Source organism: Microtus oregoni, unplaced genomic scaffold (assembly GCF_018167655.1).
Source record: "Microtus oregoni isolate MIOR12 unplaced genomic scaffold, Mior012 000006F_ref0000085, whole genome shotgun sequence".
Lineage (NCBI taxonomy): Eukaryota > Metazoa > Chordata > Mammalia > Rodentia > Cricetidae > Microtus > Microtus oregoni.
In genome coordinates this window covers 45,312,200-45,334,931 of record NW_024543065.1, presented here as the reverse complement: position 1 = coordinate 45,334,931, position 22,732 = coordinate 45,312,200, and the positions used below count along the sequence as shown (strand labels likewise).

The 22,732-nt window shown below is 41.3% G+C and overlaps 1 protein-coding gene across 1 annotated transcript; it reads left to right on the top strand.

Annotated features, from left to right (window-relative positions):
* Nucleotides 1-3,004: 3,004 nt before the first annotated feature.
* On the top strand, nucleotides 3,005-5,338 carry LOC121449864. The gene is given in 1 exon segment (XM_041654530.1): nucleotides 3,005-5,338. A coding segment is annotated over 1 exon segment (2,334 nt).
* Nucleotides 5,339-22,732: the final 17,394 nt, after the last annotated feature.

Sequence of the window (22,732 nt, the reverse complement as noted above, 5' to 3'; positions counted from 1 at the left end):
GAACTGCGAGATCTCAGAAGATGGTCAACAATGATTAGGGAGCTGGGCATATGACACAGAGCTTTTGTTCACTGAGTAGAATAAGACTGTGTTCACTATTGAGGGAGGAATCAAATTATGTGACCTCAGCACTAATATTGGACTCTACATCTTTGTTGAAGAGAAATGATCAGGCAAGAAAGGCTGTAGACTTTGAGTGATACATATTGATATACACACAATAAAAATAAATATTTGAAAATTATTTTGCAATTATATATATATAACTCTTAACAAAATAAAATTAAGTGAATAAATCCAGTCAAGATATTAAAAATATTTGATTTCATAGTTTTACCACATTGCAACTTTGTGTGTAGAATTCTATGTCTGCGATGAAAAACACCCAAATATAGATTTGGTGGAGTATTCTCTCAAATCTGAGCACAAAGGTTGCATCAGCCTATGGTGAACAGTGGTCATTGTTTCCTTTCATTATTTCACTACACTGAACATAGTGAGAGATCAAAAAATCATATAAATATAATGCTAAGTTTTTAAAATAAAAATAATAAATTTTTAGTCTCAGTAAAGTGGAGATAGTAGGTTTAGGAAACACACTATTTTATACTATGGGCAATGGATGCTGTAAATAATTAATAATAAGCATAGCCAAATTATCTGGATTCACGTCAACAAAGATTGTGAGCCACCCTGTGGCTCAATTCTCAAGCACATGGTCCACATATTTCTTGGTCACTGTCATTCAAAGAGTCTCAATGGTGACAGCAGCACTTAGGATAAAACATCTTGTCAATAATTGAAATTCTTTCCATCCTCACAGACGAGGTTGGATAGGTTCACTGGCTGTACATTTGAACTGTTTTAATGAAATGATTCACCTTATTCTTCATGTCTTGATCTATTTTGAAGTATTATTAAAGGTTAACTTACTATGGCTTCATGCCCAAAGTAAACATTAAATTGGAAACAGAAGAAAACCACAAGTCTGGGAAGATGTAGGATGTGCATATGTTTCTGGTTTAAAAGAAATATTCCTACGTGATACTGCATTTCTCATATGTTTATAGAGACAGTGGTAACTTTGTATTGAATAGACAGTGGAAAAATAACAGCTTTGAAAGCTCTTCCTTTTCAAACTGGAAAAGCAACATGGAATGGAAGGTAGAGTATAACTATTGGGCAGTGACAAGCAGAACCTTATGTGTCCTGAGCTATCACTCCACGATTGCTTTTACTATAATGAATTGGAGAATCAGACAGCATGCCTTCCCTCACTGTTTATCATTGTTGCTAATAGAACACAGGGCCTTGTGCTTTGCAGGCCTGGGATGAAACACTCAGCTGCTTTATATCTACACTAGTGCTGTATTCCCTTCGACAATTTTTAAGGTTTCACATTATTCTGATTATTCTTTATAATCTTACAATACCACATCTATTTTAATGCAACATGGGTGTCATTATAATAGATAAATGACTATAAGAATTATCAAATACACTAGTTGTGGTGTTATATACCTTTAATCTCATCATTTGAGAGGCAGAGGTATGCAGTTCTCTTTTAGTTTGAGGTCTACATGGTCTATATAACGAGTTCCAGGATAAACAGAGTAACATTGAAAGACCCTACAGACCCCCTCCTCAAAACCCGCAGCTAGCATGCTCCCGGGGGAACGTCCTGTTTGTTTTAAACAAATCTCCGGATCAGCAGCCAGCCTGCTCCCATTAGAACATCCCAGGTGCCTGAGAGAACAGGAGATAGAGATAGGAAGACTGCAAGGCAAGATGTCAATAAGATAGGATGTCAACAAAGCAGGTTAGCTATAAGATAGGAACAGGATGATTGTTGCCAGGCATCCATGCTGAGAGTGGAAATCTTTCATGCCCTCCGCCGCATTTCGATAACCACGCTTTTGCTTCTGTTAACTTGCTTTTTGCTCTTCCCTATAAAAAGCCCGCCCTCCAGTTGGCAGGTGCACAAATCTTCTGAGAGATCTTGCTGCCCACAGGTACCTGTGTCTACTCAATAAACCTCTTGCGATTTGCAGCCGTGCGGTCTCGGCCTGTTCCTTGGCATTGGGGAGGTCTCCTCCCGAAAAGAGGTCCTCGTCAAGGGTCTTTCATTTGGTGCATTGGCCAGGAATTGAGACCCCCCACCAAGGGATCACCGACTCACCAACGGGAGGTAAGCTGGCCAGCTCTGTTAGTTGTCTTCTGTGTTCTTTGTTCAGTTGTCTTCTGTGTTCTTTGTCGAATTCTGTACACTCAGGTCTGAGTGCGCTGTACCTGGCAGAGGGAAGGGGGCTGACGAGCCTGGTACTTCTCCCCCCGCAGTCCGTGGAAGACGTTCCATGGACATCAGAGTCAGTCCGCAAGGACTTCTGGAGCCCGATTCTTCGGAGCTCAGCCCGTATCCGAAGGATACGTGGTCCTAGTTGGAGGAGAGGGATCCGGACCCTCAGAGCCTCCGTCTGAGTTTTGCTGCACTGCGCATCTGTTCTGTCTGTCTGTTCTGTCAGCATCTGTTCTGTCTCTGTCTGTTCTGTCAGCATCTGTTCTGTCTGTCTGTCCTGTCAGCATCTGTTCTGTCTCTGTCTGTTCTGTCAGCATCTGTTCTGTCTGTCTGTTCTGTCAGCATCTGTTCTGTCTCTGTCTGTTCTGTCAGCATCTGTTCTGTCTCTGTCTGTTCTGTCAGCATCTGTTCTGTCTCTGTCTGTTCTGTCAGCATCTGTTCTGTCTCTGTCTGTTCTGTCAGCATCTGTTCTGTCTCTGTCTGTTCTGTCAGCATCTGTTCTGTCTCTGTCTGTTCTGTCAGCATCTGTTCTGTCTCTGTCTGTTCTGTCAGCGTCTGTTCTGTCTCTGTCTGTTCTGTCAGCATCTGTTCTGTCTCTGTCTGTTCTGTCAGCATCTGTTCTGTCTCTGTCTTTGTGTGTGTTTTTTTTGTTTGTTTGTTTTGTTTTGTTTTTTTGTTTTTATATTTGGTTCCCTTCTCTTCGAGAAGATGGGACAAACCCTAACCACCCCATTGAGCCTTACTTTAGACCACTGGCCTGACGTCCGCACCCGAGCCGACAACCTGTCAGTCGATGTTCGAAAGAAGAAATGGGTGATCTTTTGTTCGTCCAAGTGGCCTACTGTTGAATCAGAATGGCCAAGAGACGGCACTTTCAATCTCAATATTATTTCCCAGGTTAAGGTAAAAGTGTTCAGCCCAGGACCACATGGACACCCGGACCAACGCGCCTACATTGTTACCTGGGAAAGTTTGGCACGTGACCCGCCCCTATGGGTCCAGCCCTTTGTCATCTCTAACAACATCTCTAACAAACCCCAACCTCCTCTTACCCCTACAGCCCCTAAGGCTCCCCCTCCCCAGGAGAGCCAACCACTTGTGCCTCTTCCTCCTGCACCTTCCCTTGCCCCACCCTCTTCTTCCCTATACCCCACCATTCTTAAGGAGAAGGTTCCCAAAGAAAAACCTCTGAAACCTACCCCTGCGCCCCCTCCCGTCCTTCCTCCGAACCCTGACTCTCCCCTCACTGACCTTCTATCAGAAGAACCCCCTCCTTATGCAGATCCAGAGGATCCAGAGAGTCCGGATGGGCCAGAGACTGCAGCGGCGGGTGGACAGCCAGCACAAGTCTCCCCAGCCCCTTCACCCATGGCGGGAAGACTCCGGGGAAGGCGGAAACCACCCCCTGATTCCACTACTCATGCCCTACCCTTGAGAGAGGGCCCAAACGGCCGACAGCAATACTGGCCATTCTCTGCCTCAGATCTATACTATTGGAAACACCATAACCCCCCATTCTCCAAAGATCCAATAACGCTGACTAACCTGATTGAGTCTATTTTAGTCACCCACCAGCCCACTTGGGATGATTGCCAGCAACTCTTACAAACCCTGCTGACCTCGGAGGAAAAGCAAAGAGTCTTTTTGGAGGCTCGGAAAAACGTCCCAGGCGACAACGGGAGCCCAACCCTTTTGCCTAACGAAATTGACGAGGCCTTCCCTCTGACGCGACCTGACTGGGATTTCACTACAGCTGCAGGTAGGGGACACCTACGCCTCTATCGCCAGTTGCTAATCGTGGGTCTCTGAGGGGCAGCACGCCGCCCCACCAATTTGGCCCAGGTTAAGCAAGTAATACAGGGAAATGAAGAGACGCCCTCAGCCTTCTTAGAAAGGCTCAAGGACGCTTATAGGATGTATACCCCCTATGACCCTGAAGATCCAGGGCAAGCTACAAGTGTATCCATGTCTTTCATCTGGCAGTCTAGTCTGGATATTAGAAGCAAATTGCAGAGGCTTGAGGGTCTCCAGGGATATACTATACAAGACTTACTAAAAGAGGCAGAGAAGATTTTCAATAAGAGAGAGACTCCAAAAGAAAAAGAGGAAAGATTATGGCAGAGAATGAAAGATCGGGAGGATGAAAGAGACAAGAGGAGAAACAAGGAATTAACTAGGGTGTTGGCCACCGTGGTTCAGGGACAGAATAGAGAGGGAGACAGGCAGGGAGAACGACGTAGGGCCAAGGTGGACAGAGACCAATGCACCTATTGTAAAGAACGAGGACACTGGATTAAGGATTGCCCCAGGAGGAATAAAGGACCTAGAAAGCCCAGGCCCCGAACCTCCCTCCTCACCTTAGAGGATTAGGGAACTCAGGGCCAGGAGCCCCCCCCCCACCCTGAGCCCAGGATAACTCTTGATGTCGGGGGGCAACCAGTCACCTTCCTAGTAGACACCGGGGCCCAGCATTCAGTCCTGACTCAGACTTCAGGGCCACTCAGCGAATGATCTGCTTGGGTCCAAGGAGCCACTGGTGGCAAGAGATATCGATGGACAACTAATCGGAAGGTTCAGCTGGCTACTGGTAAGGTGACGCATTCCTTTCTGCATGTTCCGGACTGTCCCTATCCCTTGTTGGGTAGAGACCTCCTCACCAAGCTAAGGGCCCAAATTCATTTTGAGGACACAGGGGCTAAGATAACGGGCCCAGATGGAGGTCCCCTCCAAATTTTGACCCTCCAGCTGGAGGATGAATATAGACTTTACGAGCCCCCGGGGCAACAGACAATTGACATGGCCCCTTGGCTCAATGACTTTCCATTGGCATGGGCAGAGACTGGGGGAATGGAGATGGCTATACAACAACCTCCACTCATCATTCAATTGAAGGCAACAGCTACTCCTGTTTCAATCAAGCAGTACCCCATGTCCCATGAAGAATATCATGGCATAAGGCCCTCCTACAGACATTGGGACAAGCAGGCTATCGGGCATCAGCCAGAAAGGCTCAGATATGCCAGAAGCAAGTCATTTACCTAGGTTATCAATTAAAAGATGGACAGAGATGGCTGACCGAGGCGTGCAAACAGACCATCACTAACATTCCTGCCCCCCGGAACCCCCGCCAGCTAAGAGAGTTCCTGGGAACAGCGGGATACTGCCGCCTCTGGATCCCAGGGTTTGCAGAGCTGGCTGCACCCTTGTATCCATTAACTAAACAAGGAACAATGTTTGATTGGGGGGAGGACCAACAGAGGGCTTTCGAAAACATTAAGAAAGCCTTGTTAGCCTCCCCTGCTCTAGGCCTCCCTGACATTACCAAGTCTTTTGATTTGTTCGTGGATGAAAAGCAGGGTTACACTAAAGGGGTCCTAACTCAAAAACTGGGCCCTTGGAGGTGTCCTGTAGCTTACCTCTCAAAGAAACTCGACCCAGTAGCTTCAGGGTGCCTGCCCTGTCTGCGAATGGTAGCAGCTATTGCAGTCCTCACCAAGGACGCGGGTAAACTGACTCTGGGCCAGCCATTGACTATCCTGGCGCCCCATGCGGTGGAGGCTCTGGTCAAACAGCCTCCAGACAGCTGGCTCTCCAATGCTCCCATGACTCATTACCAAGCAATGCTCCTGGATATGGACTGGGTGCACCTTGCTCCCCCTGCCGGAGGAAGCCCAACACCATGACTGCCTCCAGATCCTTGCGGAAATACACGGGACCAGGCCGGACCTGATGGATCAACCCCTCCGAGATGCTGACTATACTTGGTATACGGATGGCAGCAGTTTCCTGGCAAATGGGGAACGAAGAGCGGGGCGGCAGTGACAACGGAGACTGAGGTAATTTGGGCAGAAGCCCTTCCCACAGGCACCTCCGCCCAGAGGGCTGAACTCATCGCTCTGACCCAGGTACTCCAGATGGCAGAAGGTAAGAGGCTAAATGTTTATACGGATAGCCGATATGCCTTCGCCATGGCTCACATACATGGGGAAATTTATTGAAGACGTGGGCTGCTGACCTCAGAAGGAAAGGAAATTAAGAACAAACTTGAAATACTGGCACTCCTAAAGGCCTTATTTTTGCCCCAAAAATTAAGTATTATGCACTGCCCTGGGCATCAAAAAGGCCATAGCCCTGAGGCAAAGGGAAATAGACTGGCAGATGACACTGCTCAAAAGATTGCTATGAAATCAACCAAGACCTTCCAAGCTTTCCCCTTGATGAACCCGAAAGAGGCCCCAGCCTCCAGTTCGCTACCCTATAGTACAGAGGACATTGATCTCCTAAAGAAAATGGGGGCCACATATGACCCCAAAAAGCAACATTGGGTTTTTAAGGAAAAGATTGTTATGCCAACAAAACATACTTATAAAATAATAAACTACTTACATAAATTGACCCATTTGGGGCCAAAGAAGATGAAGACCTTGTTGGACAGACAGGAGTCAGGCCAACACCTCCTGAACAGGGATGAAGCTCTGCAAAAAGTGACTGATGAATGCCAAGCCTGCGCTCAGGTAAACGCAGGCAGAACCAAGCTTGGTCCAGGAGTTAGGGTACGGGGACATCGTCCCGGAGTACATTGGGAGATCGACTTTACAGAGGTTAAGCCAGGTCTCTATGGGTACAGATACCTCTTGGTGTTCAAAGACACTTTTTCAGGATGGGTGGAAGCCTTTCCCACCAAACACGAAACCGCAAAGGTGGTGACCAAAAAGCTCTTGGAAGAAATCTTTACCAGGAACGGAATGCCTCAAGTCTTAGGCACCGATAATGGCCCTTCCTTCGTCTCCCAGGTAAGTCAGTTGGTGGCCAAACTCCTAGGGGTCGAATGGAAATTACATTGTGCATATAGACCCCAAAGTTCAGGGCAGGTAGAACGCATGAATAGAACAATTAAGGAGACCTTATCCAAATTAACGCTTGCAACTGGCACTAGAGACTGGGTACTCCTCTTACCACTGACCCTGTACAGAGCCCGCAACACTCCAGGGCCTCATGGACAGACACCTTTTGAAATTCTATATGGAGCTCCTCCCCCATTTATAAATTTCTTTGATTCAAACATTGCCGATTTTGCTGACAGTTCTTCTCTGGAAGCCCATTTACAGGTGTTACAGATTGTGCAAAGAGAGGTCTGGAAGCCACTCGCCGCTGCTTACCGAGACGAACTGAACCAGCCGGTGGTACCGCATCCCTTCCAGATAGGAGATACTGTTTGGGTCCGCAGACACCAGACCAAAAACTTGGAACCTCGGTGGAAAGGCCCTTACACTGTACTTCTGACCACTCCAACGGCACTGAAGGTTGACGGCATTGCAGCCTGGATCCATGCCTCGCACATTAAGGCCGCCCATACAGCTGAGAAAGCAGAGCCCGCTGCGACCCCAGCATGGAGAATCCAACGCACTCAAAACCCCTTAAAGATAAGGCTTACCCGTGGGGCCCTTTGACTATTATATGGGCCCTACTAAGACTGGGGATGGCGACACAAGAAAATAGCCTGCACCAGGTTTTCAATGCACCCACCAGCTACACTTCCATCCCCCAGCATAAGCTGACCCTGTCTAAAGTATCTGGACAGGGATTTTGCATAGGGACTATTCCCAAAACCCACCAGGCCTTATGTACCTAGCTGCCTCCAACAGGACCCATTGGGCATGCAGTACTGGATTAACCCCATGCGTTTCAGTTGCTGTGCTCAGTGAAACCTCTGATTATTGCGTTCTAATTGAATTATGGCCCAAAGTTACATACCATGATCCTGAATACATCTATAGTCATTTTGAAGGGAGACCCCGATTTAGGAGAGAACCAGCCTCCCTAACTTTGGCCTTATTGCTGGGAGGCATCACTATGGGGGGAATAGCGGCAGGGGTGGGCACAGGGACCACCGCTCTTATGGAGACCAGCCAATTTAGACAACTTCAGGCAGCCACGCATACTGATATCAAGGCACTGGAAGAATCGGTTAGCACACTCGAAAAGTCCTTAACCTCCCTCTCAGAGGTAGTCCTACAAAACAGGAGGGGGCTAGACTGGTTGTTTTTGCGAGAGGGAAGGTTATGTGCGGCGCTCAAAGAGGAATGCTGCTTCTATGCGGACCACACTGGGCTGGTGAGAGACAATATGACAAAGCTTAGAGAGAGGTTAAGACAGAGACAAAAGCTGTTCGAATCACAACAAGGATGGTTCGAAGGATGGTTCAATAAGTCTCCCTGGTTTACAACTCTATTGTCTTCTTTGATGGGTCCCTTGATTATCCTCCTTCTGATACTCCTGTTTGGGCCTTGCATCTTAAACCGCCTGATCCAGTTTATAAAAGACAGGCTGTCAGTCATTCAGGCCCTAGTACTGACCCATCAGTATCACATGTTACCACAACAAGATACTGAGGTTCTGTAATTGCTTTGAGTAAAAGATTTAACTCATTAACAAAAAGAAAAAGGGGGAAATGAAAGACCCTACAGACCCCCTCCTCAAAACCCGCAGCTAGCATGCTCCCGGGGGAACGTCCTGTTTGTTTTAAACAAATCTCCGGATCAGCAGCCAGCCTGCTCCCATTAGAATATCCCAGGTGCCTGAGAGAACAGGAGATAGAGATAGGAAGACTGCAAGGCAAGATGTCAATAAGATAGGGTGTCAACAAAGCAGGTTAGCTATAAGATAGGAACAGAATGATTGTTGCCAGGCATCCATACTGAGAGAGGAAACCTTTCATGCCCTCCGCCGCATTTCGATAACCACGCTTTTGCTTCTGTAAACTTGCTTTTTGCTCTTCCCTATAAAAAGCCCGCCCTCCAGTTGGCAGGTGCGCAAATCTTCCGAGAGATCTTGCTGCCCACAGGTACCTGTGTCTACTCAATAAACCTCTTGCGATTTGCATCCGTGCGGTCTCGGCCTGTTCCTTGGCGTTGGGGAGGTCTCCTCCCGAAAAGAGGTCCTCGTCGAGGGTCTTTCAACATAATGGTACTGTGACTTTAAAAAAAACAGCTGCAAATTATTTGCAAATACATGCAAAAATTTAAGTCAATCATTTTATTCACTTAATGCTATTCTCATGCTCTTATTTGCTAATCACCTGCTAGGATTTCATGTCACATTTCTACCAAGTAGTAGTGTTAGTAATCCATTTGCAGTTACCACTATATGCTTTATCTCGGCTATAAGCAGTGAATATATCTGAAAGGATCATAAATACCATGTTTATCATGTACTTGTAAAATTAAACTGGGATAAACTTTCTGGCATGTCAAACCTTATAGAACACAGCATTTTACTACACTCTTGAAAGCTTTATTTGCGCTTATCATTGCCCTGTGGAGTGAACGTTCATGTGGAAATAAATCATTATTTATATAAAGATGTGTTTATTGCATACTGTAATTTGTGAGAATGAATGTTTTCCTGAGTATGTAAGTTTGTACCATGGGAATTCAGTGCCTGCAGTTCCCATAAGAGAATGTCAAAACTCTCTGGAACTGGAGTTGCAGAAAACTGTGAGCCACCATGTAGGTGCTGGGTATCAAACTCAGGTCATCAGTAAAATTGGCACATGTTCTTTACCACTAAGATATCTTGAGAGTCCTCTCAAATGAAAATTTACAGCAGAAAGCAGACAGCGAAATATCAACAAAGTGAAAAATGTCAGGTGGGGAACACAAACCACATACAAGAAATAAATGTGATTAAGAACATCTGTTATTGCTTTGTGATCACACACTAAGATGGCATGGTCATGACCTTCCTATATTTATTTTATCTCAAAACAGCTTTTTTGAATTTAAAGAGTCATGTATCCTCAGTGTTGCGAAGTTCAGATAATGACACTGTCCAGAGGTTACAGTTATAATGAAGGAATAGAATGAAACAAACAATAGACCAGTGACTCATCAAGTGTCTGTATTATCTGCCATATATGCACTTAACTCATAAAAGACTTATTTGCCATTATACCCTCAATTCGAACAAATAAATCTAGCAAGTAAATATTTGCTAGTTAGATTTTGGATTTCACTAGATTTGACCACTAAGTTCTCTACTTGTATACAGAATGCTTTGGGTGTTAAGTAAATACTCAATACCAGAATTACACAGAGTGCCTCACAGATATGAGCCCAAGATTGGTCTCACGCATTGGTCTCAACATTTATTTTCTTTAACATTTCTTCTTATGTCACTACACTGAATGCAAGTGGACACTGAAATTCTCAGTTTCCAAGTATGTGGAAACTTCTTAGTGATTGTAATTAAAGTGGTCCGAGGCCACAAAATATCTTAGAATGAAACATTTGTTGGCACTTGTAATTTTTCTATCCTTTCAGAGGCAGGAGTGTAGGTCCTTTGATATCAGATTCTCTGATGATGCCCTGACATTTCAGCAAGGAAACAATGGAAGGAAGGTAGAACCTTAAAAAACCATAGAGGGATGTTGCATTTTTATGTGTCCCCTCTTGGACATTATAAGTCCTAAATAATGTCATATTTCCTATGTATATTATTATAATATGAAGCATCAAATAAACAAATAAGAAACATGTTTGTGCAGCCTCGCATTGACATAAGAACAGACAGGAAGACCAAAGGAACAGAAGAAGACACAGATATCAATTCACACATCTTCAAACACCTGATTATTGAGAAGAAGGAAAAATATCAAATGGAAAAAAGAAAGCATATTCAACAAGTGGTGATGGCATAACTGGATATCAACATGCAGAAGAATGAAAATAGACACATATCTATCACTATACACAAAACTCAAGTCCAAATGGATCAAAGACCTCAACATAAAGCCAGCCACACTGACCCTTATAGAAGAGAAAGTGGGAAGTACACTTGAATACATTAGCACAAGAGACCACTTCCTAATCACAACCCCAGCAGCACAGACACTGAGAGAAACAACAAATGGGACTGCCTGAAACTGAAAAGCTTCTGTAAAGCAAAGGACACAGTCAACAAGACAAAATGAGGGCCTACAGAATGGAAAAAGATATTCACTAACCTCACATCTGACAGAGGTCTGATTTCCAAAATATACAAAAAACTCAAGAAATTGGTCACTAATAAAACACATAATACAAATAAAAAAAAATGGAGTACAGACCTAAACAGACAACTCTCAACAGAGCAATCTAAAATGGGTGAAAGACACATAAGGAAATGTTCAACATCCTTTGTCGTCAGAGAAATGCAAATCACAACTCTGAGATTCCATTTTACACCTGTAAGAATGGCTTAGATCAAAAACACTGATGATATTTTATGCTGGAGAAGTTGTGAGGAAAAGGGAACATTTCTGCAATGCTCGCGAGAATGCAAGCTGGTACAACTCCTCTGGATGTCACTGTGGTGATTTCTCAGAAAATTAGGAAACAACTTTCCTCAAGACCCATAATACCACTTTTGAGTATATATACAAAGGATGTAGAATTGTGCCACAATGACATGTGCTCAAGTATGTTCACAGCAGCATTGTTTGTCATAGCCATAACCTGGAAACAACCTAAATGCCCCTCGACTGAAGAATGGATAAGGAAAATGTGGTACATTTACACAATGGAGTACTACACAGCAGAAAGCAGGAAAATAGATGGAACTAGAAAACATTATTTTGAGTGAGGTAACCCAGACACAGAAAGACAATTTTCACATGGACTCACTCATAGCTGGTTTTAAAACATAAAGCCAAGAAAACCAGTCTACAAATGACAATCCCAGAGAACATAGACAACAATGAGAATATTAAGAGAGACTTACATAGATCTAATCTACATGGGAAGACGAAAAAGACAAGATCTCTTGAGTAAATTGGGAGCATAGGGAACTTGGAGGAGGGTTGAAGAGGAAGATAGGCATGGAGGGGAGCAGAGAAAAATGTATAGCTCAAAAAATATCAATAAAAAGTATCAAAAACAACCAGGCGGTGGTGGCGCACACCTTTAATCCCAGCACTTGGGAGGCAGAGGCAAGCGGATCTCTGTGAGTTCGAGACCAGCCTGGTCTACAAGAGCTAGTTCCAGGACAGGAACCAAAACCACAGAGAAACCCTGTCTCGAAAAAAACCAAAGAAAAAATATCAAAAACAATAAATAATAGCTGTATAAAAAGAATTTGGAAATGTTTCTCCTTTAGGCAGTGTAAAATGCCTGATGCTAGAAACCTACTCATAACCAAAATTGCCAAAACCACGTGATATTATGGATCTTACAGAATTATACACTACTGCCATATTACTGAACTGGCATGATTCCTGACAGTACCATAAATATTTAACTACAGAGAAGTATAGTTCTTGCCGCTTGTCAAAGAAATATGGCTGACAAGAGATGTAGACAATTACAAACAACAAAAATAAACCAAACTGCTAAAAACAAGAGCCCTTGTGATGCTCATCCCCATCAAATATGTCTAAACATAATTGCACTAAAAGCTCAGGGATCATAGTGGATGTGGGGTTAGAAAGATTGCAAGAGCCAGAAAAAAAGCAGTTTGCTATGAAAATGAAATTCCTACAAACGTCAGAAAGGCTATGGCCATGAATCCTCATCAATGTGGCATCCTAAATAAAACCTGAACAAAGAAGGTTATTGATAGATATGTAACCTTGGAAAGGTTGAAATTCTTGAGATCTCAACCACAGAGATCTACAGGCAACAAAAGAATTATGATATTTGGAGAAATAGTCTTCTAAATGGACAAAACTTTCAATTGGTCATCTGAACCAAATCAACAGCATTGAAGTTTTATACATACGGGTTGCAATAAATGAACAAAACAGGCTGTAATTATATATTGAAAACATTTATATATGTGTCTGTGACTGTGTGTATAACAAGTGAATACAGTTATAGAAATAGAAGCAAGCATTTAAAAGCGATGACGGAATATATGAGAATGATTGGAAGGAGGAATGAGAAGGGGATTTGATATGATTATATTTAAATTTAAATTGTAATGAATATTCCTTAAAATTAAAAATTTGTTCTACAAGTTCAATATTCTTTCATCTTCTCAGAATATTTCATCCCATTATTGTAAAGTTAATTTCTGTTGTATTTTACTGTGTTTTAATGATCTCAAGTGCTAATTGTGATATCGTATTTTTTCTTTTACTATGATATTTTTAGATGTTTTTCTAGGATTATTTGGCAATGTTCCTCATCAAGTACTCTAAAATGGGGCAGGGCATGAGCTTAAAAGTTAAATAATAAATAGAGGACAAACAACAGCAATGTCAGTAGCCTGTAATGATTACAGATCTATATTTCCTTATGGTTAGACAATGTTCCTAAAGATACCATATACTTCAGGCAAAAAACATGAATAAATCAGTTGAAACTCCATCTATACTGCATAATTTTCACAGTGATAGAGGTAATCATTTATATTATTATCCCGGTATTATTCATGAAAGTTATAATAACAATATGCTTGGGTTAATATTTTATCAATATCGTGCAAGTAATAATGGCTTCATGATCAAAATAAAGCTCAGCAGACATGATGGTGTCAATTCCTGGTAAAATTATCAGGGACAATTATATAGGCTTCAGAGTATATAAACCTTGGGGGAAAATCTAATATTAACTCAGCTAAATGGACATAGCAATAAAATGCCCAATAGTTCTTATTTTTACACTGGGAGATTAGACTATCCCTCAGGCCTCATGAGAGAAGCTTATTTTTGCAGTGAATGGTGATTAACACAGAAGTCCACACTCATTCAAGTTGCTGAAAACTGTGGAGGGCCAGGAAAAATTGGAGTATGTATATCACTCCTTTTATTTCCAGGACTTAGGGGTCATCATGGAAGAAGCGGCAGAAAGTTTGTAAGACCTAGAGGTGGAAGATGATTACAAAGAAACAGGTTTCTTTTTTTTCAGGAAGAAGAGGACACTTGCACTTGTGAATTCACTTATTGCAACAGTACACAAAACCCACTCAAGATCAAGACTAAGAACTCAATCCAGACAAAACTCCAGCAGAGTAAAAGCATCCAGGAAGCCCACTTCTAGATTAAAAGATGTTGGTCACTTTAATTCTGTGACAAGAAGTATCAGGTTTCTTTAAGGATTCAGGGCTTAAGAGAGAGGCTACTTCTGCCTTCATAGATGTGCCTCCACTATGCACACACTAGCACCATTTAACAGACGCTGTTCTTTTTTGTTCTTTCTTTCATAAAAAAGAACATGAAATTTGAAGGGAATTGGAGGGTGGGACAAGAAAAAAAGTTAAAAGGAGATAGTGGTAAATAAACTTGACCTGAACAATAATATACTCAACGAAACTTTTAAGTAGGAAATTATGTAAATCATAAAAAAAAAGACTCAGTTGTTCTGTTCTAGAAGGAGTCATTAAACCAAGGAACCCTATGGGACACAGAGACTTCTCTAACTTTCTCACATCTGACCTCAAACGGTCTAAAGCCTTCCACAGGATTCTTCTGAGCCTAGAGGGATCATGAAAACTCAATGGATCATACCTTGTTGATTTGGAGATATTCACAAGAAACTCTTAATTATCTTTGTTAATTGGTAACTGGAAAGTTTGAGAAGCAGTTTTGTCTCCCAATGAGAGCATTGTCATTTGCCACTGCAGGTGAAATGAAGATTGCAGTTGTGCAGGGAGTTGAGGTCAGAGTCAACAACCTCAAGTGACTCTCTCACTCATGGCTACTTATATATGAGTCTGGATCAGCCCCGTAAACACATCACCCTGCAGAGACAAGAAGCCAGGTGCGTACTTTGTATTTCAGTCTGACCAGCAGAGCCAGCAAAGAAGAGAGACCTTCATAGTTGCTGGAGTCTAGTAATTGGTATCCTGGGTAGAAACAGATCTGTGGGAGAGACAGAGAACTTTTGAGAATAATTCCAGAGCTATGAGGTTAATGGGAAAGACAGAATTCTATAACCTTGTGCCAGTCCCTACTAGGATTATAGTTTATTTTTTAGTTTTATTTCTAAAACAATCTTCCTTTTCTTACAGTTTCAGTGCCCTCTCCCACCCATCATTCCACTCTCCCCACCTTCTCTCTACCCTATGGCCATTCACTCCTCAGAGACGGTTTTGGTTTTTACTGTAATACAAGTCTCTGACAGAGGGTGATTGTGGGTAATACCAGGATAATGCAGTGTGTTTGTGAAGGTCCTGAAGGACTGATGTAAAAAGTCAATGTGATCATTCACCTATCTTATCTGATGTGTAGACTCTATTTGCAGTATGATTATTATAGTTGTAGTAGGATTATACTTTGCAGTATGATTGTTATAATTATTATGGTTACATGATGATAGTAAATATTGCATTAAAATATAGAAAGCACGCAACCACGTGCTTTCTATATTTTTTCTGGAGTACAAGATATTAGTATGTAGTACTTACGTTTTATAATTTGAGATTCAGCATCTGAATCTCTATTAAATGAGCACTTGTAAAATGAGTGGCTTGAAACCTACCTCTTTTACTTAAACTTAAGTTATCTCCTCTGTTTCCAAAATAATCTATGATATGTACAAATTGATGGAAGGCCATATCTTACTCATTATCATTGTTGCTAATACAACACAGGGCTTTCTGCATAGCAGGGCAGGGCACTCACTACCCGTCATCTATATGTATCCACACTAAGTTCTTTACTTTAGTTTTGAAGTATTATAATATTTCACATTCTTCAGTTTCATTTTTACATATCACACATACGTCATATTTAATTGAGTGCATTATTAATTTTATTAGAGTCATCAATATAAAAAGTAGTAAGTGTATGCAGAACTTTAAATATTATACTACCTTAATTTTCTTCATATGCAATTTCAGCACACATCAGTGTTTCATGATGCAAATTTTATGGAGTGATGGTGTTAGTAATTTACCTATAGCTACAGCTGTATGTAGTGAGAGGCCGCTTGTTCTTTCTGGCCACCCAGAACCAAAATAATCACACAGAAACTATATTAAATAAATCACTGCTTGGCCCATTAGCTCTAGCTTCTTTTTGGCTAACCCTTACATATTAATTTAACCCATTTCTATTAATCTGTGTATCATTACTTTGCTGTAACTTTAAGACTAATATTCCAGCATCTGTCTCCAGTGCGGCTACATGTTGTATCTCTGACTCTGCCCCCTTGCTCACTGCATTCCCTTTAGTTTTCCCCACCTAATTCTGCTCCCCCATAGCCCTACTATAGACTCAAAACAGTTCCTTTACTAACCAATGCTATTCACAGCATACAGAGGGGGATACCACATCAACTATAACTTTAACACTACTATGAAAACAAAGCATATTTTGGTGGCATCATAAATATCAGGTCCCTCGTGTGCTGTGAAATTAACCTGGGAAATGGACCAGTTTCTATCATGACAGACCATACTTTGAGGACTCTGCATTTTAGTAAAAGCTCAAAAGCTTTATTTGCATTTGATATTTGCCTATGAAAATATATTTATTTCAAAATATAAACTTTTAGTCTTAACTCTTAAATCTTTTAAAGATTTCTTTATTTGTCAGGGTTGTGTGTGTGTGTGTGTGTGTGTGTGTGTGTGTGTGTGTATGTGAATATTTTTCCTGGATGAACATATGTATACTATGAGTCACCAACACCTTCAGAACACAGGATCAGTTGTCAGATCCTACTTAAACTAGAGTTAAGACAGTTATGGCTATCACGTGGGTGCTGGGAACTGACCCAGCTTCTCTTCCACACCTGCAAGTGTTTAACATGCAGCTTTCTTTCAACACACAAAATGAAAACTTTTTCAACCAAAAGCATATAATAAATATCAACAAAGTCAGCAGAATGTCAAGTGAAAAAATCAAATTGTGGTTAAGACTGGAGAGTTTTATGAATGAATCTCATTGCTTCATAATCATGTACTTAGGTGACTGTGTTTGCAAACCGCTACCCATGGGCAAAACCTTCCGGTATCCACTCTGGCACACACAGCTTTGGATTTAAAAGGCTTTTACCCTTTGTGTTTCTAAGATCACGTATTGAGAGTGTAAATAATGTTATTATCCATAACAGACAGTTATGGTGTCAAACCAACGGGATAGCTGTACTCATAAATTATTGTTGCTGCTGGGCATCTAAACACATGCTAACTAGTACCTAGTTGCACCTGCCATTTCTTAAAACTTCAAGGATATAAGATGAGACAATATTGCAAAAAAAGTAGAAAACAGCAGTGAAGTCTAACTTGTAATCCACAAAAGAGAAAAGATCCAAGTTTGTGTATGGAGATAGAATTTTTTTCAATAGAGAATATTAGGGAAATTAGGATATACTCTACATTTGAACTTCTTACATTGGGTGACTTCAGAATAAGGAAGGACTTAGTCTCTCATAACCTGGATTATGAGGCCACTACAGATTGTTTATCTATGATCAGTGTGATGCTTTGAAAGCAGAGAAACTGAGGAATAAAATTTTCTACATCCCTTTGATCAAAGGTTGAACATAAATCATTATAAGATAAATAAGTACCTGATTATAAGGGTCTAATTGTTACTAGATACTTATTGTTATTTCTGGCTGACAATTAAGTGACAATAGTGACTAAAGCATCATAGATGATGGCCAGGCATAATTAAGGAAGCTGAACATATGAGAGGGAGCTTTTGTGGTCGAGTTCAATGAGTGCAATAAGATTGTGGTCACTGTTGAGTTAAGAAAGAAATCAGTGGAACCTGAGCATTGGTCCTTGACTTATGTCTGTGTTATACACAACATGTTATATGATCAGGTATAAAAGATTGTAGAAGACAGTTCTTGTTCCTACACAGAATCTACCAAACCAGAGGAGTGAGTGTGCACTCGCCTGGCTGGTTGGAGTGTACAACACCTCCAGCTCATGCTGTAGGGGCTTCTCTCCTCCCCCTCCAAGTTCGCCCCTTTGTCTGTGGGGTCCTTCCACCTACAAGAGCTCTGTCCCTGTGCTAAGGACAACCTTTCAGACCGGTGAGTGGGTGCCCTCCCGGTGCAAGGTGGAATAAGCAGAGAGGGAGCACTGGGCCCCTCCAGCTCCTGCTGCAGGGACTTCTTTGTTCCATACAACCCTGCCTCCAACCCCAAGCCTGCCCTAGTGTTTGCAAGGTCCTTGGCCCAGGAACAGTTCTTGTTCCTACACTGAGGCTACCCACCCATGGGGTGAGTGTGAACCTGCCCAGGGAGAGGGGAGTGTATGACACCTCCAGCTCCTGCTGCAGGGGCTTCTTGACTTCACACAACCCTCCCCTCCCCAAGTTTGCCGTTTTGTCTGTGGGGGTCATTTGATCTCCAAGACTCCTGTCCCTGGTTTCACTAAGCCTGTAAGCAAAAAGTTAGGTGTTTTCTCTGCAAGGTTACTGGCCAGGAAGGGGCTCTGATCCTGTACCAGAAGATCCACTGGTGTGCATTTGCAGGAAGAGGTGGGAGGGCATCAATACAAGAATTCCTCCAACCACCTAAAAAAAAAAAAAAGCATGGTAATACCAGAACACAGCAAACGTACAACAGGAAGACTTGATCACAGTAATTCAGAAGAAGTAGAAAAAAAAATTGACATTATGAAAGTGATAGAGTCCCTTAAACAGGAGGTGAAAAAACCCCTTGAAGAAATGAGTAAGAAAAATAACAAAAAAATATGAAAAAATGAGTAAATCCATAAAAGATACGTTAGGAAACCAAGAAAAAATAATTAAACAGGTAATGGAAACAGCTGAAGAATTGAAAACTGAAATGGAGGCAAGGAAGAAAACAAACCGAGGGACACCTGGATATAAAAAATTTAGGTAAACCAACAGACGCGATGGAGACAAACGTAACCAACAGAATACAAGAGATAGAAGAAAGGATCTCAGATGCTGAAGACACCATAGAGAAAATAAACATGCTGATCAAAGAAAACAGCAAATCCAACAAATTCTCATCAAAACACATCCAGGAAATCTGGGACACAATAAAAAGACCAAACCTAAGAATAATAGGGGTAGAAGAAGGAGAATAATTGCAGCTCAACAGCCCATAAAATATATTCAACAAATTATAGAAGAAAACTTTCCCAACCTAAATAAGGATATTCCAAATAAAGAATATTAAGAGCTGCAAAGGAAAAATGTCAAGTAACTTATAAAGGTAAACCTATCAGACTTACACCTGACTTCTTCATGGAAACCATGAAAGCCAGAAGGTCTTGGATAGATGTGATGCAGAAACTAAGAGACCAGGCATGCAAGCCCAGACTGCTATACCCAGCCAAGCTTTCGATCACCATCAATGGAGAAAACAAAATATTCCAGGATAAAAACAAATTTAAACAATAGGTTGCCACGAATCCAGCCTTACAAAAAGTAATAGAAAAAAATCACAATCCAAGGAATCCAACAATGCCCACAAAAACTCAGACATCTAGCGACCCTTCACCAGCACAATTCAAAAAAGGGAAACACACAAACTCTACCACCAAAAAAGGGGGAAAAATAACCAGGGTTAACAACCACTGGTCACTATATCACTTAATATCAATGGACTCAATTCACCTATAAAAAGGCACAGGCTAAGAGATTGGACACGAAATCAGAATCCAACATTCTGCTGTTTACAAGAAACACACCTCAACCACAAAGACAAACATCTACTCAAAGTAAAGGGTTGGGTGGGAAAATGTTTTTCAATCCAGTGGACCTAAGAAACAAGTGGGTGTGGCTATACTAATTTCTAACAAAATTGACTTCAAACTAAAATCAATCAGAAGGGATGGAGATGGACACTTTATATTCATAACAGGAACATTCCATCAGGATGAAGTCTCAATCCTGAATATCTATGCCCCTAATATAAAAGCACCCACTTATGTAAAAAAAAATGACTAGAACTCAAGGCAGACATCAAACCCCACACACTAATAATAGCAGACTTCAACAATCCTCTCTCACCAATGGACAGGTCAATCAGACAGAAACTTAACAGATAAACAAGAGAATTAATGGAGGTAATGAATCAAATGGACTTAACAGACATCTATAGAACATGCCAGCCAAATAGGAAAGAATATACATTCTTCTCAGCATCTCATGGAACCTTCTCAAAAATTGACTACATAGTCGGTAACAAAGCAAGCTTCCACAGCTACAAAAAATATTAGTAACCACCCGTGTCTTATTGGATAACCATGGAATAAAGTTAAAATTTAAAAATAAGTCTGCCCCCAGAAAGCCCAAAAATTCATGGAAGCTGAACAGTCAACTACTGAACCACCCCTGGGTCAGGAAAGAAATAAAGAAAGAAAAAAAAATCTTCCTTGAAGTCAACGAAAATAAAGAAGCAACATATTCAAACCTATGGGACACTATGAAAGCGGTGCTAAGAGGAAAGTTCATAGCTCTAAGTGCCCACATTAATAAAAGAAGAAAGCTCACATTGGAGACTTAACAGCAGAGCTGAAATCTCTAGAAATAAAAAGAAGTAGACTCACCCAGGAGGAGTAGAAGACTGGAAATAATCAAACTGAGGGCTGAAATCAACTAAATAGAAACACAGAAAGCAATCCAAAGAATCAATGAAAGAAAAAGCTGGTTCCTGGAGAAAATTGACAAGAAAGACAAACACCTAGCGAAACTAATCAAACGGCAGAGAGAGAACATGCATATTAACAAGATCAGAAATGGAAAGGGGGACATAACAACAGACACTGAGAAAATTCAGAGAATCATTAGGTCTTATTACAAAAGCTTATATGCTACAAAGTTGGAAAATATAAAAGAAATATACTTATTTTTAGATCAGTACCATTTACCAAAATTAAATCAAGACCAGATAAACAATTTAAATAGACATATAAGTCATGAGGAAATAGAAGATGTCATTTAAAAAACCTTTAAAGAACTACAGCTGGTAAATAACTTCAGTGATGCAGTAGGTTACAAGATCAACTCAAAAAATCAGTAGCCCTCCTATACACAAAAAATAGAAAAGCAGAGAGGGAATCTGAAAAAACATCACCTTTTATGATAGCCACAAATAGCATAAAGTATCTTGGGGGAACTCTAACCAAGGAAGTGAAAGATCTATTTGACAAGAACTTTAAGGCTTTGAAGAAAGAAATTGAAGAGGATACCAGAAAATGGAGGGATCTCCCATGATCTTGGATGGGTAGAATCAACATAGTAAAAATGGCAATTCTACCAATGGCAATCTATAAATTCAATGCAATCCCCATTAAAATCCCAACAAAATTCTTCACAGACCATGAGAGAAAAATAATCATCTTTTTTGAAAAACAAAAAACCCAGGATAGTAAAAACAATCTTATACAATAAAGGAACTTCTGGAGGCATTACCATCCCTGACTTCAAACTCTATGACAGAGCTACAGTATTGAAATCAGCTTGGTATTGGCATAAAAACAGAGAAGTTGACCAATGCAATCGAATAGAAGACCCGGATATTAACTCACAAACCTATGAACGCCTGATTTTCGACAAAGGAGCTAAAGGTATACAGTGGAAGAAAGAAAGCATCTTCAACAAATGGTGCTGGCATAACTGCATGTCAACCTGTAGAAGAATGAAAATAGATCCATATCTATCACCATTGCACAAAACTCAAGTCCTAATAGATTAAAGACCTCAATATTAATCTGAACACGCTGAACCAGATAGAAGAGAAAGTGGGAAGTAGTCTACAACAAATGGGCACAAGAGACCACTTCCTACATATAAACTCAGTAGCACAGACAATAAAAGCAACATTGTATAAATTGGACCTCCTAAAACTGAGAAGCTTCTGTAAAGCAAAGGACACTGTCATTAAGACAAAAATGCAACCCACTGACTGGGAGAAGATCTTCACCAACCCGCCAATGGACAAAGGTCTGATCTCCAAAATATATAAAGAACTCAAGAAACTAGACGTTAAAATGCTAATTAACCCAATTAATAATGGGGCACTGAAGTGAATAGAGAATTCCCAACAGAAGCTGGGTAGTGGTGGCGCACGACTCTAATCCCAGACTCAGGTGGCATAGATAGGAGGATCTCTGTGAGGTTGAGACCAGCCTGGTCTACAAAAGCTAGTTCCAGAACAGGAACCAAAAGCTACAGAAAAACCCTGTCTCGAAAAAAAAAAAAAAAACAAAAATGAATTCTCAACAAAAGAAGTTAAAATGGCCAAAAGACACTTAAGGTCATACTCAAGCTCCTTCGTGATCAGGGAAATGCAAATCAAAACAACTTTGAGATACCCTCTTACACCTGACAGAATGGCTAAAAAATACCAATGATAGTCCTTGCTTGTGAGAGTGTGGAGTAAGGGAATACTCATCCATTGCTGTTGGGAATGCAAACTTGTGCAACCACTTTGGAAATCAGTGTGCCGGTTTCGTAGAAAATTTGGGATCAACCTACCCCAGGATCCAGCAATACCTCTCTTGGGAATATACCCAAGACATGCC